The sequence below is a fragment of the Oncorhynchus tshawytscha genome, linkage group LG04 (assembly GCF_018296145.1).
Source record: "Oncorhynchus tshawytscha isolate Ot180627B linkage group LG04, Otsh_v2.0, whole genome shotgun sequence".
In the NCBI taxonomy this organism is placed as follows: domain Eukaryota; kingdom Metazoa; phylum Chordata; class Actinopteri; order Salmoniformes; family Salmonidae; genus Oncorhynchus; species Oncorhynchus tshawytscha.
The window spans coordinates 21,282,566-21,299,444 of record NC_056432.1 but is presented as its reverse complement, the minus strand read 5'-3'; the positions used below and the strand labels follow the sequence as shown (position 1 = coordinate 21,299,444).

Below are 16,879 nucleotides of genomic sequence, written 5' to 3'. Positions count from 1 at the left end.
TTTTTTGGTTACTACATGATTCCATGTGTGTTATTTCATAGTTTTGATGTCTTCACTATTATTCTACAATGTAGAAAAAAGTTAAACTAAAGAAAAGCCCTTGAATGAGTGGGTGTGTACAAACTTTTGACGGGTACTTTATATGCTGTCATAGTGGTGACACAAGGCTACATGGAAAATCTTTGGAAGAATAATCAGGGACTGAAAATAATAGGGAGGCAGAAACTGAAAAGAGACGCCCAAATACAGTAGTCTCAGATGTGTGAGTGTGTGTGTGTGTGTGCGAGTGAGAGAGAGAGAGAGAGAGAGAGAGTGAGATGTCTAAATAACGTCTCAAACGTTTCTGCAAACACGTTAGTTTGCAATGACAACAGTGACGCCCTTGACAGCATAGGCAGGCAGTACAATTGATGTCATGAAAAGCATTGTATTGTCCTGTTTTTCTGGATTATTGTGGTACGCATAGAGTTAAGTTCAGGTGTCATGTCAGTTATAATACCATCTATGGCTACTGTCACCTGCCCCAAATTGACCAACCCACAAAATAAGAATAATCTTTCCATTGTCTATCTAAGTTCTTTATTACTCTTGTTAACCTGGATGATCAGTTGTAGATAAGGGACAAACTTTTATCTGCTACCACTTTATAATGAGCCTGTGTAACTCAATATCTATGAAGTGCACAATGCTCCTTTTTCAAAGCACCCTTTTTTCTACCCTTTTCACTGCCCTGACCTCTAATCACTGAGGCCCTCACTAGTGTGTGAAGTTCCCCAGTGACATCTGAGTGTGTGTGAGTGTGCACCCAGCCAGCTACAGGTATCGGACCCTGTAATGCCATAGAAACCATGGTAAGTATAATAGCATATCTGAGTGAAGTATTAATGTTGTTTTTATATGAAAAAACCTGTAATAGTGATCAGCTACTGTATGTATTTGCTAAGCAGCTGAGGTACTGAGGTCACTGAAGCACTGTATATAACATGATGCCTCCTCCGCTCACATGTATCAATCTACCCTAAGTATGCAAATCTCTATGGATAATCCACAACATCATATTTACAGTATGGAGGCTTATTTCATGACAGTCATTTGACGACTGTGTAGAGTATAGTCTATTGACAATATTAAATATTCATGTTCTCTATATTGTTAAATGATACAGTGGGCCGCTGACATACATTTTCACAATACAAAGACTATGACATAGTGTCAGTGGTCATATGAACCAGGAGGGTTTAGTGCAGCAGAATAAAGAGAAACTATCAGGGGGAATAGCGGCACCAAAAATACACCTATGCGAGTCACATCCATGTTCAACATGAAAGTACATTTTTCACACAGGAACTGTTATTGTGAGTTGGAGAGAGATATTATGTTTAACGTTATATGCCACACAAAAGATTATGAATGGCTTTGTCTCACAGTCATACTTTTGAAGAACAACTGAATGGAAGATGTGACAACATCACGGAGGGGCTGTGGTTACTCAAGGCATTCATTTATGAGGTCACACACACCAGCATGCAGGTGTAGGTCAGACTGCCCAAAGAGTCAAACGAAACATACTTTATGAATTTCTGAGCACCTCCAAGACGTATGAAACCTACTTGGTCTACTTACTTTAGACAGAAACAAAAGTAGGGAGGTTGGTCGGGGAGGCTGGGTAAGCGCAATCAGTGATCGTCGGGGCAAAGCAAATGTTGCGTGTCAGAGACAACTGGAGCATTTTAGCTAACCTTTCCCCTTATTCTAAACTGAACCCAATTCACCTAATCTGCTACGTAAATGATCCTAACCTTTGTCATTAGTTCCCCTAAATGCCAACGTAAATTCTCCCTGTAATTCCCACCCACGCACACACAGACACAGACAAAGATTTATAAATATATAAGCAAACAGGTGCAGTTCAAACAATAAATATCTTTCTTCCAAAAAAGGAATAAGAAGAACAGTGACTGGCACCAAAACTCAGTTAATTCTGTGCTTTCATATCATGTCAACGATGTACAGTATATTACCACATCACTGTCTGACAAATCTGCAACACAATCCTGGAAACTCCCTGTGAAATATGAAAGTAGTTTGCACAACAACCCTATTGGGGGTGTAAATTGATACCATCTGTTGCAGTTGCATCTGTCGGTGTTGTGTGGGAATAGTGCAGGTAGTGTGTCCTCATGGAACCACCATTATGCAGAATAACTCTGGAGAAGGCTTTTAAGTAGCCTGTATTCTTTTGTATGAGAGGACTGCCCCCCTGTGGCCAAGTCTGACAAGTAATATTTACGGCTCAGTTCAAGAAAACGTGCATGTTGTTTCCCTGCAGTATTGTAGCTATTTTTCCCATGGTCAAATAAAATCTAAGAATTAACACTAAAAACCTCATAGCATTTAAACTACTACTACTACTACCACCATGTAGACTCCCCTTCACAGGTAGATGCTTCCACACTTTTCAGAATAAGAAGTGGGTGCACAGACAGGCAGTCATTTATATAAAGACACTGTGAAACATTGCTAAGGTGTGTTGAAAATAAACCGTATTATCCATGAATTATGGCCCATAATACTTATAGTATCACCTCTGACTGTATTCAAATGACATGGATATCAAACCAAATTTGCAGTAGGCTGCATAGAGTACTTAGGAGAATGACACACATGACCAGCCTTGGACCCACTCCCTGGACCAACTCCAATTTTAGTTTTTCAAACAGATTTGTTAATTATTTTATTTCAGCTAACTAAACAGTTTTTTCATGATTAGTTTCCATTTAAGTTTCAATTTTAGTTCACTATAACAATGTTGAACTAATGACCATTTCCTAATACATAACAGGGAGCCAACACATAAAAGCCTTACGCAATTACAGGGGTGTTATTACGCTGCATGTCAGAACTTGTGAACTTTGAACAAGAGAACACAGATTAGTTGTGGCAGCATAAATTAGGTTACTCCAGCTCAAAGCCACAGCCATAGGACTACTTTCACTGTTTGCAAACTGCTGTTCAGGGGGGATGGGCCAAACATCACTTTGGATTTAAGGCTATTTGCAGACTGTTTTTTGGGGGGGGTAAGTGTGTATGTGAATAAAAATCTAGTTTAAAGTAACAGTTAAAGTAGTGGAATATCGGAATAGTTAAACCTGTTGTTGAAACAGTTTCTGATCTCAGTATCTGGTGTTGAAAACATGGTATCATCAGACCTACAACGTTCTCAGATTAACCCATTGGAACTCATATCGATCTATGTTTACAGAGAATCATAGAATACCTATAAACGTATATAGAAGAACTATAAACTTGACTAGATTCAATAGCCTTTACACAACACAAATGTCTAACATCTCAAGAAGCATCCTCCACAAACATTTGTAGTTATACAAATCCATATAAAACTCGGCATCACCATTCAAATTAGATTAACTTCTTTCATTGAATATTTTCAGTGAGGTCTAACAAAGCTTTTTGTAAGGTATGTAAACAAAATAATCGTTTTTATAGAGACGTTGTCAGAGTAGCTCCCATCCTATACATATTTCGTGGCGCATCTGGGCTTTGCCAGTGGAAACAATTGTGTCACGTAACAAGCAAGCTTTCCCAGACATAGGGAGAACTTGCACAACTTTAGAAGTAATGTGCCTGAAGGCTTGACAATGACTGGGAGAATTGTGACAGCATTGGAAGACTTCATAGCATTACACAGTGCCTCTACATTTTCAATTGAACATTGACTACTTATTTACAGTAAGTGTAAAGATTTTTATTGTGTACATTTTTTTTTGTCAAAAATTGTCTTTCGTTAACTAACACTCGCACTGACTCTTTCCCCCTTACTAGCTCTGACTTTGCTGATAGCTACTTTATTGAGGAAAAATATACTTACTAGGACTGTGATATGTGAAGAAAGAACTCTCCGGGAAAAAGAAAGGTGGAGGTGTATGTTTCATGATTCACTACTCATGGTGTGATTGTGGTAACGTGCAGTAGAGGAACTCAAGTCCATTTGTTCTCCCAATCTGGAATACATCACCATCAAATGCTGACTGCATTACCTTCTGAGATAATTTCTTCGGGCATCGTCACGGCCGTGTATATTTACCCCCAAGCCGACACTGTGACAGCTCACAAGGAACTACACTGGACTTTGTGCAAACTGGAAACCGCATATCTTGAGGTCGCATTTAGAGGTTCATGTCTATGTACATAGACATTAAACAATGGTCACTTTAATAATGTCTGCATACTATTTTACCCACTTCATATGTATATACTGTACAGCGCCTTCAGAAAGTATTCATACCCCTAACATTTGAATTCAAAATTGATTAACTATATTTTCTTTCTCACCCATCTACACACATTACCCCATAATGACAAAGATAAAACGTGTTTTTAGACATTTTTACACATTTATTTAAAATAAAATAAAGAAATATACAATTTACATAAGTATTCACACCCGAGTGAATACATGTTAGAATCACCTTTGGCAACGATTACAGCTGTGAGTCTTTCTGGGTAAGTCTCTAAGAGCTTTGCACACCTGGATTTTACAATATTTGCACATTATTCTTTTGTCAATTCTTCAAGCTCTGTCACGTTGGTTGTTGATCATTGCTAGACAGCCATTTTCAAGTCCCTTCTATGCGAGGCATTGGAAAACCTCCCTGGTCTTCGTGGTTGAATCTGTGTTTGAAATTCACTGCTCGACTAAGGGACCTTACAGATAATTGTATGTGTGGGGTACAGAGATGAGATAGTCATAAAAAAATTATGGTAAATCCTTATTGCACACAGAATGAGTCTATACATCTTCTTATTTAACTTGTTATTACGCTAATCTTTACCCCTGAACTTATTTAGACAAAGGGGTTGAACACTTATTGATTTAAGACATTTCAGCTTAAAATGTTTTCTGAATTTGTAAAAATGTCTAAAAACACAATTGCACTTTGACATTACGGGGTATTGTGTGCAGGACAGTGACACAAAATCTCAATTGAATTAATTTTAAATTCAGGCTGTAACACAACAAAATCTGAAAAAAGTCAAGCGGTGTGAATACTTTCTGAAGGCACTGTACATGATTAACATATGAATAACACAGTAAATTATTGATCAACAGAGAAAATGTGTATTTTTCTACTAGCACTAGCACTAGAACTGACAACAACTACTTTATTGACTGAAAAAGTACTTTCTACAACTGTGATATGTGGTTGTCTCATCCAGCTATCTTAAGATGAATGCACTAATTGTAAGTCACTCTGGATAAGAGTGTCTGCTTAGTGACTAAAATGTTAATGGAATTAAAAACCTATTTATTAGGGTATAAGAGATGGAGTTGCTCTGTAACTAACTATTCTTCCTTTTTTATCTTTTATCAAAGGATTCACCTAAGAGATGCATCAACCAGCCCTGGTCACGGTTGCTGTTCTGCTCTTCTCTGGCTCCCCCCTCTCACCACTGTCTATGGGGGGAACGTGCTGGTCTTCCCATTGGATGGAAGCCACTGGGTGAATATGAAAGTCCTCATCGAAGAGCTGCACTCCAGAGGCCATAGCATCACAGTGATTCGTCCAACCACCAACTGGTACATCAAGGAGAAATCCCCTCACTACTCGTGCATTACCATCCCAGTATCTGGTGGTGGATTTGTTGAGGAGGTCTTTAGTTTGTTTGTGACCAGACAATTGCAGATCCAAAGGGAGGGTGGAAGTTTCTGGTCTCGTATGAGTCTGGAGCTTGAGGTGGCGAAGCAGATCTATGAGTTACACAAGGATTTGGTTGTAATGATGACTACGATATTCGAAGATGCCGAACTAATGCAATTGCTTCGCGATGCAAACTATGACCTGGTTTTGACGGATCCTGCCATTGGTGGGGGCGTGTTTCTGGCTCATCGCATTGGTCTTCCTCTTGTCTTCAATGTCCGATGGACAGTCCTGGGCGAGGGTCACTTTACCATCGCCCCCTCGCCTCTCTCATATGTCCCATTGCCAGGAGCACTGTTGACAGACAAAATGACTTTTCAAGAGAGAGTCATAAATGTTCTGTTTTATCTTTTTACAAGGTTTCAATTTGCATACGTCATAGACCCTAACTACATTCCGTTCGTCCATCGTTACTTCGGCCCTGACGTTCACTACATGTCATTGTTCCAGGCAGCAGACATATGGCTCATGAGGAATGACTTTACCTTTGAGTTTCCGCGGCCTACCATGCCAAACGTGGTCTACATGGGCGGTTTCCAGTGCAAGCCCTCGAAGCCGCTTCCCCAGGACATGGAGGACTTTGTCCAGAAGTCTGGGGACCATGGGGTCATCATGATGTCCCTGGGGACCTTGGTGGGACAACTTCCTGAGGACATCGCTGAGGACATTGCAGCTGCTTTCGCCAAACTGCCTCAGAGGATCGTCTGGAGGCACACTGGGAAGAGGCCCACCTCCGTGGGCAACAACACCTTACTAGTGGATTGGCTCCCCCAGAACGACCTCCTTGGACATCCCAAGACCCGAGCCTTTGTTGCCCACGGCGGAACCAATGGAGTCCAGGAGGCCATCTACCATGGTGTCCCTATTGTTGGCCTCCCGTTGGTCTTCGACCAGCATGATAACCTCAATAGGATGAGGGCTAAGGGAGTGGCTAAGATAGTGGACATCGCCACCGTAGACAGAGACATCTTCCTGGAGGCAGTGAAGGCTGTTCTCTATGAGCCGAACTACAGGGAGAACATGCAGATGCTATCCAGGCTGCACAGGGACCAGCCCATGAAACCACTGGACCGCGCCATGTTCTGGATTGAGTATGTCATGAGGAACAAAGGAGCGGCACATCTGAGGACAGAGTCTTATAAGATGCCCTGGTTCACCTACCACTCTGTTGATGTCGTAGCCACACTACTGGCCATTGTGTTGCTCATAATGCTGGTTAGCACTTTAGCTGTAAGGTTTTTGTGGCATAAGGTGTTTTGTAGGAGGAAAGTGAAACATGAATGATATCGATGTATTAATGAATATTAATATATTATCAAATTATCATTAATAAAATATTAAAAATATTATTTGATGGTATCCTTCCTAACATCAATAAGAATGTCACACTCCTTAATGTGGGTATTTGAAACAATACAGTTGGTTACTTTTGGTAATATATCTTTGCATTCCATTTTTTAAATTTCACCCTCACATTAAGTATTGTACACCAAATGTGATATTACTGTATGTTGTAAATGTTGTACTACAGCACAAAAAGTCACTTGGGTTGAGAGAGAGAAAGAGAAAGAGAGGTCTCTCTGATAGGTGACAAGAGCTGATAAAACTCCTGGATCTGATTACAAATAGTTATTACATTTGTAGAACAAGGCCAAAGAACCGTGTGTATGACGTCCATGTGTGCATGTGGGTTTGTGTGTCCAGAGCATAGCCTCACCTCCCAGGGGATGTGTCCATGTTACCAGCTGTGGTACCAGCTGTGGTTTAGCAGTATGCTGCATCTCAATTTCAGCTCTTCCTTAAACTCACCTTGAAGTTTAGGAAAGGCAGAGGTAAGTAACGCATAGGTAGACAACGAGTTAAGGGAGTGAGACAAAGAACTGTAGGTAGGCTCGTAGGTAGGCTAAAGCTTGTAAAGACTTCTACGACAATTTTGTTATCTGATTTATAGCAACTGAAATCAAAAGAACTTCAATAGAATGCAGGGTTGCTGCATGCATATCACTTGAGTAAAAATATAAAATAATTAAAATTCATAAATTATTAATACATTATTTAGCTCTATGAACCCGAGGTCGCTACTTCACTTTTTTTTTAAACCTAAAATGCTCAGTAGACCATATACTGGTCCACATGGTTGGCTATGTGGCCTGCTGAGCAGGCTCAGTTCAAGAAAACCAGCATGTTGTTTCCCTGCAGTACTGTAACTATTTTTCACATGGTCAAATAAAAGGAAGGAACTACACTGGACTTTGTGCAAACTGGAAACCGCATATCTTGAGGCTGCATTTACTGTAACGACAAGACAGTCTACAGGGAAGAGGTTAAGACCATGGTGGAGTGGTGCCAGACAAATAACACCTCCTTCAATGTCAACAAAACGAAGGAGCTGATCGTGGACTTCAGGAGACAGCAGAGGGAGCACACTCCCATCCACATCAACAGGACCCGTAGTGGAGAGGGTGAAAAGCTTCATGTTCCTCGGCATGCACATCACTGACAACCTGAAATGGTCCATTCATACAGACAGTGTGGTGAAGAAGGCGCAACAGTAAATTATCCTAACCTTTGTCTTTAGTTCCCCTAAATGCCAATGCAAATTCTCCCTGTAATTCCCACCCACGCACACACAAAGACACAGACAAAGATTGACAAATATATAAGCAAACAGGTGCAGTTCAAACAATAAATATCTTTCTTCCAAAAAAGGAATAAGAAGAACAGTGACTGGCACCAAAACTCAGTTAATTCTGTGCTTTCATATCATGTCAACGATGTACAGTATATTACCACATCACTGTCTGACAAATCTGCAACACAATCCTTGAAACTCCCTGTGAAATATGAAAGTAGTTTGCACAACAACCCTATTGGGGGTGTAAATTGATACCATCTGTTGCAGTTGCATCTGTCGGTGTTGTGTGGGAATAGTGCAGGTAGTGTGTCCTCATGGAACCACCATTATGCAGAATAACTCTGGTGAAGGCTTTTAAGTAGCCTGTATTCTTTTGTATGAGAGGACTGCCCCCCTGTGGCCAAGTCTGACAAGTAATATTTACGGCTCAGTTCAAGAAAACGTGCATGTTGTTTCCCTGCAGTATTGTAGCTATTTTTCCCATGGTCAAATAAAATCTAAGAATTAACACTAAAAACCTCATAGCATTTAAACTACTACTACTACTACTACCACCATGTAGACTCCCTTCACAGGTAGATGCTTCCACACTTTTCAGAATAAGAAGTGGGTGCACAGACAGGCAGTCATTTATATAAAGACACTGTGAAACATTGCTAAGGTGTGTTGAAAATAAACCGTATTATCCATGAATTATGGCCCATAATACTTATAGTATCACCTCTGACTGTATTCAAATGACATGGATATCAAACCAAATTTGCAGTAGGCTGCATAGAGTACTTAGGAGAATGACACACATGACCAGCCTTGGACCCACTCCCTGGACCAACTCCAATTTTAGTTTTTCAAACAGATTTGTTAATTATTTTATTTCAGTTTACTAAACAGTTTTTTCATGATTAGTTTCCATTTAAGTTTCCATTTTAGTTCACTATAACAATGTTGAACTAATGACCATTTCCTAATACATAACAGGAATCCAACACATTAAAAAGCCTTACGCAATTACAGGGGTGTTATTACGCTGCATGTCAGAACTTGTGAACTTTGAACAAGAGAACACAGATTAGTTGTGGCAGCATAAATTAGGTTACTCCAGCTCAAAGCCACAGCCATAGGACTACTTTCACTGTTTGCAAACTGCTGTTCAGGGGGGGTTGGCCAAACATCACTTTGGATTTAAGGCTACTTGCAGACTGGGATTTTTTTTGGTAAGTGTTTATGTGAATAAAATCTAGTTTAAAGTAACAGTTAAAGTAGTGGAATATCGGAATAGTTAAACCTGTTGTTGAAACAGTTTCTGATCTCAGTATCTGGTGTTGAAAACATGGCATCATCAGACCTACAACGTTCTCAGATTAACCCATCGGAACTCATATCGATCTATGTTTACAGAGAATCATAGAATACCTATAAACGTATATAGAAGAACTATAAACTTGACTAGATTCAATAGCCTTTACACAACACAAATGTCTAACATCTCAAGAAGCATCCTCCACAAACATTTGTAGTTATACAAATCCATATAAAACTCAGCATCACCATTCAAATTAGATTAACTTCTTTCATTGAATATTTTCAGTGAGGTCTAACAAAGCTTTTTGTAAGGTATGTAAACAAAATAATCGTTTTTATAGAGACGTTGTCAGAGTAGCTCCCATCCTATACATATTTTGTGGCGCATCTGGGCTTTGCCAGTGGAAACAATTGTGTCACGTAACAAGCAAGCTTTCCCAGACATAGGGAGAACTTGCACAACTTTAGAAGTAATGTGCCTGAAGGCTTGACAATGACTGGGAGAATTGTGACAGCATTGGAAGACTTCATAGCATTACACAGTGCCTCTACGTTTTCAATTGAACATTGACTACTTATTTACAGTAAGTGTAAAGATTTTTATTGTGTACATTTTTTTTGTCAAAAATGGTCTTTCGTTAACTAACACTCGCACTGACTCTTTCCCCCTTACTAGCTCTGACTTTGCTGATAGCTACTTTATTGAGGAAAAATGTACTTACTAGGACTGTGATATGTGAAGAAAGAACTCTCCGGGAAAAAGAAAGGTGGAGGTGTATGTTTCATGATTCACTACTCATGGTGTGATTGTGGTAACGTGCAGTAGAGGAACTCAAGTCCATTTGTTCTCCCAATCTGGAATACATCACCATCAAATGCTGACTGCATTACCTTCTGAGATAATTTCTTCGGGCATCGTCACGGCCGTGTATATTTACCCCCAAGCCGACACTGACAGCTCACAAGGAACTACACTGGACTTTGTGCAAACTGGAAACCGCATATCTTGAGGTCGCATTTAGAGGTTCATGTCTATGTACATAGACATTAAACAATGGTCACTTTAATAATGTCTGCATACTATTTTACCCACTTCATATGTATATACTGTACAGCGCCTTCAGAAAGTATTCATACCCCTAACATTTGAATTCAAAATTGATTAACTATATTTTCTTTCTCACCCATCTTTTTTAAATATTTTTTTACACACATTACCCCATAATGACAAAGATAAAACGTGTTTTTAGACATTTTTACACATTTATTTAAAATAAAATAAAGAAATATACAATTTACATAAGTATTCACACCTCTGAGTGAATACATGTTAGAATCACCTTTGGCAACAATTACAGCTGTGAGTCTTTCTGGGTAAGTCTTTAAGAGCTTTGCACACCTGGATTTTACAATATTTGCACATTATTCTTTTGTCAATTCTTCAAGCTCTGTCACGTTGGTTGTTGATCATTGCTAGACAGCCATTTTCAAGTCCCTTCTATGCGAGGCATTGGAAAACCTCCCTGGTCTTCGTGGTTGAATCTGTGTTTGAAATTCACTGCTCGACTAAGGGACCTTACAGATAATTGTATGTGTGGGGTACAGAGATGAGATAGTCATAAAAAAATTATGGTAAACACTTATTGCACACAGAGTGAGTCTATACATCTTCTGATTTAACTTGTTATTACGCTAATCTTTACCCCTGAACTTATTTAGACAAAGGGGTTGAACACTTATTGATTTAAGACATTTCAGCTTAAAATGTTTTCTGAATTTGTAAAAATGTCTAAAAACATAATTGCACTTTGACATTACGGGGTATTGTGTGCAGGACAGTGACACAAAATCTCAATTGAATTAATTTTAAATTCAGGCGGTAACACAACAAAATCTGAAAAAAGTCAAGGGGTGTGAATACTTTCTGAAGGCACTGTACATGATTAACATATGAATAACACAGTAAATTATTGATCAACAGAGAAAATGTGTATTTTTCTACTAGCACTAGAACTGACAACAACTACCTTATTGACTGAAAAAGTACTTTCTACAACTGTGATATGTGGTTGTCTCATCCAGCTATCTTAAGATGAATGCACTAATTGTAAGTCACTCTGGATAAGAGTGTCTGCTTAGTGACTAAAATGTTAATGGAATTAAAAACCTATTTATTAGGATATAAGAGATGGAGTTGCTCTGTAACTAACTATTCTTCCTTTTTTATCTTTTATCAAAGGATTCACCTAAGAGATGCATCAACCAGCCCTGGTCACGGTTGCTGTTCTGCTCTTCTCTCTCACCACTGTCTATGGGGGGAACGTGCTTGTCTTCCCATTGGATGGAAGCCACTGGGTGAATATGAAAGTCCTCATCGAAGAGCTGCACTCCAGAGGCCATAGCATCACAGTGATTCGTCCAACCACCAACTGGTACATCAAGGAGAAATCCCCTCACTACTCGTGCATTACCATCCCAGTATCTGGTGGTGGATTTGTTGAGGAGGTCTTTAGTTTGTTTGTGACCAGACAATTGCAGATCCAAAGGGAGGGCGGAGGTTTCTGGTCTCGTATGAGTCTGGAGCTTGAGGTGGTGAAGCAGTTCTATGAGTTACACAAAGAATTGGTTGTAATGATGACTATGATATTCGAAGATGCCGAACTAATGCATTCGCTTCGCGATGCAAACTATGACCTGGTTTTGACGGATCCTGCCATTGGTGGGGGCGTGTTTCTGGCTCACCGCATTGGTCTTCCTCTTGTCTTCAATGTCCGATGGACAGTCCAGGGCGAGGGTCACTTTGCCATAGCCCCCTCGCCTCTCTCATATGTCCCATTGCCAGGAGCAATGTTGACAGACAAAATGACTTTTCAAGAGAGAGTCATAAATGTTCTGTTTTATCTTTTTACAAGGTTTCAAATTGCATACGTCATAGACCCTAACTACATTCCGTTCGTCCATCGTTACTTCGGCCCTGACGTTCACTACATGTCATTGTTCCAGGCAGCAGACATATGGCTCATGAGGAATGACTTTACCTTTGAGTTTCCACGGCCCACCATGCCAAACGTGGTCTACATGGGCGGTTTCCAGTGCAAGCCCTCGAAGCCGCTTCCTCAGGACATGGAGGACTTTGTCCAGAAGTCTGGGGACCATGGGGTCATCATGATGTCCCTGGGGACCTTGGTGGGACAACTTCCTGAGGACATCGCTGAGGACATCGCAGCTGCTTTCGCCAAACTGCCTCAGAGGATCGTCTGGAGGCACACTGGGAAGAGGCCCACCTCCGTGGGCAACAACACCTTACTAGTGGATTGGCTCCCCCAGAACGACCTCCTTGGACACCCCAAGACCCGAGCCTTTGTTGCCCACGGCGGAACCAATGGAGTCCAGGAGGCCATCTACCATGGTGTCCCTATTGTCGGCCTCCCGTTGGTCTTCGACCAGCAAGACAACCTCAATAGGATGAGGGCTAAGGGAGTGGCTAAAATAGTGGACATCGCCACCGTAGACAGATACATCTTCCTGGAGGCAGTGAAGGCTGTTCTCTATGAGCCGACCTACAGGGAGAACATGCAGAGGCTATCCAGGCTGCACAGGGACCAGCCCATGAAACCACTGGACCGCGCCATGTTCTGGATTGAGTTTGTCATGAGGAACAAAGGAGCGGCACATCTGAGGACAGAGTCCTATAAGATGTCCTGGTTCACCTACCACTCTGTTGACGTCGTAGCAACGCTACTGGCCATTGTGTTGCTCATAATGCTGGTTAGCACTTTAGCTGTAAGGTTTTTGTGGCGTAAGGTGTCTTGTAGGAGGAAAGTGAAACATGAATGATAGCGATGTATTAATGAATCATCATTGATAAAATATTCTAAATCTTTTTTGATGGTATTCTTCCTACTATCAATAAGAAGGTCACACTCCTTAATGTGGTTATTTGAAACAATACAGTTTGTTACTTTTGGCAATATATCTTTGCATTCCATTTTTTAAATGTCACATTAAGTATTGTACTCAAGTCTCTCTGATAGGTGACAAGAGCTGATAAAACTCCTGGATCTGATTAAATAGTTATTACATTTGTATCACAAGGCCAAAGGGCCGTGTGTGAGCACACGAGCATAACCTCACCTCCCAGGGGATGTGTCCATGGTACCAGATGTGGTTTAGCAGGATGCTGCATCTCAGCTTCAGCTCTTCCTTTAGCTCTGCGTAGCTTCTCTCGAAGTTTAGGAAAGGCAGAGGTAAGTAAGGTTTAGGTAAACAAAGAGTTAAGGGACTGAGGCAAAGAGCTGTAGTTAAGCTCGTAGGTAGGCTAAAGCTTGTAAAGCCTTCTACGACAATTTTGTTATCTGATTTATACAACCCAAATCAATAGAACTTCAATAGAATACAGGGTTGCTGCACACAAATCACTTGAGAAAAAATATAAAATAATTTAAATTCATACATTATTATTAAATCATTTAGCTCTATGATCCTGAGGTCGCTACGTCACTTTTTTTTAAACCTAATATGCTCAGTAGACCACATACTGGTCCACATGGTAGGCTATGTGGCATGCTGAGCATTGGGTCCATGCAGTGTTGCCAACTTAGCGACTTTCTCGCTTGACCCCGCCGACACGTTTTCAAAAAAGCGACTAGCGACAAATCTAACGACTTTTACTGGTGTTATTGGAGACTTTGACATGAACGCACGTATCGTTCTTACTCTTCTCAACGAGCAGCGGGTGCATCCGTGGGCCCCATCCCCGTCCCAAAGCACTCACAGGCGGCCCAGTCCTGGCGCTGCAGTCCCTCCCAGGTGCAGTCAGAGCAAGAGATGTTCACCCCTCCGCATCTGCGTAGCTTCTCTCGAAGTTTAGGAAAGGCAGAGGTAAGTAAAGGTATAGGTAAACAAAGAGTTAAGGGACTGAGGCAAAGAGCTGTAGTTAAGCTCGTAGGTAGGCTAAAGCTTGTAAAGCCTTCTACGACAATTTTGTTATCTGATTTATAGCAACCCAAATCAATCAACTTCAATAGAATGCAGGGTTGCTGCACACAAATCACTTGAGTAAAAATATAAAATAATTTAAATTCATAAATTATTATTAAATTATTTAGCTCTATGAACCTGAGGTCGCTACCTCACTTTTTTTTTAACCTAATATGCTCAGTAGACCACATACTGGTCCACATGGTAGGCTGTGTGGCCTGCTGAGCATTGGGTCTATGCAGTGTTGCCAACTTAGCGACTTTCTCGCTAGACCCCGCTAGCGACACGTTTTCAAAAAAGTGACTAGCGTCAAATCTAGCGACTTTTACTGGTGTTATTGGAGACTTTTGGAGACTCTGACGTGTCGTTCTTACTCTTCTCAATGAGCAGCGGGTGCTGCCGTGGGCCCCACCCCGTCCCAAAGCACTCACAGGCAGCCCAGTCCTGGCGCAGCAGTCCCTCCCAGGTGCAGTCAGAGCAGGAGATGTTCACCCCTCCACGTCCAGACTGCAAATGAATCGTGCATGCGGGAAGCTGCTGCTGGCTGATCCCACCCTGGGTTACATAAAAAAATGTTTTTACTTGAACTAGACTAGTTACCATCATTTTCTCTCATTGCCATTGGCAGTTTTTTCTATTGTCTCTTTTTGGTCCATTTAGATTGTATACAAAAAAATTTTTTTAAATACTATGGTTAAAAATGTTCATGTTTTACTGTGACTTGTTGTAGGCTCCTAAGTGGACCATAAGATTAAAAACCAAACCAAATTAACTAAAATAAAATAAAAAACATAAATTAAATAAAAAACTAAGTAACTCTGCCAAAGTGTCTCTTTTGGGTCACTTTTGCCAGTCCCAAGCCCAGATAAAGGAGGAGGATTGGAATTGTGACATTAAAAAAAATCAAGAATCAATAGAAGAAAGTTCATTTGTAGTTCTAAACATATTTAGGGTGTTCTTTACTCACTTTTCGTCTCTCCCACAATGTTATTCCTCTCTCCTACAGCTTCCATCACAATTACATGCACATGGTAAATTATGCAAATTGGGCGATGACGTCATTTAGCGACTTCTAGTGACTTTTAGGACTGCCAATAGCTACTTTCCTTACTGAGGAGTTGGCAACACTGGGTCCATGTCACCACTGACCAGCAGCTGAAATTAAGCTCTACCACTTTAAATAGTCATCCCTCTCCAGACTCCTCTAGCTTAGAGAGCGGCGCAAAATCTGGTTGATTTAGTATGAAGATATGTAGATACTGCTTCTCCCAATACGCATCTATTTTCACGCCTATAGGCGATGTCATGGGCAATTAGCTAGCTAAACTCATGCGCAGAAATACGTAATATGGTCTAACGATCGTGTCCAGCCGAACTGCGCATGTGCATGCCGTCAACTCAAAGGCACTATGACAGATCTACAAGTTGCAAGATGAATCAGGAAAGTAGCAGATACGACAGTCGGTAGAGCCAGGAGGACACAATAGAAGATGTCATACATGTAGCTGTCAATATGCAATGGGACCAGGGATAAGAACAAGGTGTGCCTCCATGACACTACAATTGTTGCACCAGAATATCTAATTACAAGGAATTCTATGTATTGTTCCACACATAAGGGGGAAAAAAGTAAAAGCAAATTTCCCCAATTATGTGGATATTAAGATTTAGTTCAGTAACATGAACAATTCTCGCGGGGCATGTGTACACTAGCAAGCGGTAAATTGCCGCGTGCCACTTAGGTCACCCATTGTGACTAGCTTGAGGACGTGGTGGCAGCATATGGCAGCACGTTCGATTGTGTGTCAAGAATTCAGCATTGCAAGTTTGTATGAAGGTCTGGTTATTAAATGGGTAAATAGTTCAATAGTAATATGCTCTAAAACGCTCTGGTGACAAAACAAACTTTGCTGTCCTGTTTCCAATTGTCCACATGGCTGGGAGAACCTATGTAAGTAAATACATTTCGAAAATGTAAAAAAACAAAACATGTATTATTAGCTAGCTAGCTACAGTACAGGCTAACTCAAATTAGCTGCTAAATGAGCTAGCTAGCGATCTAACCAACTTTACATACTGAATAGATAGCTAGCTAAGTGAATAAAATATCCCCAGCTACTTAATTGGCTAGCTGTTTTGATGTATTTATTACTGTAAAAACTCCAAATGCATTTGTAGGTAGCTAGCTAACAACCATTTAGGAGGAGGGTGAAAGGATAGCAGCCCCAACTGTCAAAGTGAG

The 16,879-nt window shown here is 40.7% G+C and overlaps 2 protein-coding genes across 3 annotated transcripts; both read left to right on the top strand.

Moving 5' to 3' along the window:
* Positions 1-2,893: 2,893 nt before the first annotated feature.
* On the top strand, positions 2,894-7,067 carry LOC112232779 (UDP-glucuronosyltransferase 2B31-like). 2 transcript variants are annotated; one of them, XM_042320466.1, is made up of 2 exons: positions 2,894-3,077; positions 5,396-7,067. In XM_042320466.1, exon 2 carries the CDS (start codon positions 5,529-5,531, stop codon positions 7,002-7,004), a length of 1,476 nt encoding a protein of 491 aa, XP_042176400.1. In that variant the 5' UTR covers positions 2,894-3,077; positions 5,396-5,528; the 3' UTR covers positions 7,005-7,067. The 2 variants fall into 2 exon arrangements, with proteins under 2 accessions (XP_042176400.1, XP_042176401.1); XM_042320467.1 differs by having other exon boundaries at positions 2,894-3,750.
* Positions 7,068-11,910: 4,843 nt separating this feature from the next.
* On the top strand, positions 11,911-13,541 carry LOC112232780 (UDP-glucuronosyltransferase 2A2). The gene has a single exon (XM_024399993.2). It carries the CDS (start codon positions 11,911-11,913, stop codon positions 13,492-13,494), a length of 1,584 nt encoding a protein of 527 aa, XP_024255761.2. The 3' UTR covers positions 13,495-13,541.
* The last annotated feature ends 3,338 nt before the right edge of the window (positions 13,542-16,879 follow it).

Coding starts and splice junctions, on each gene's coding strand:
- LOC112232779 (XM_042320466.1), top strand. CDS start 5,529: ATGAAAGTCCTCATCGAAGAGCTGCACTCCAGAGGCCATAGCATCACA.
- LOC112232780 (XM_024399993.2), top strand. CDS start 11,911: ATGCATCAACCAGCCCTGGTCACGGTTGCTGTTCTGCTCTTCTCTCTC.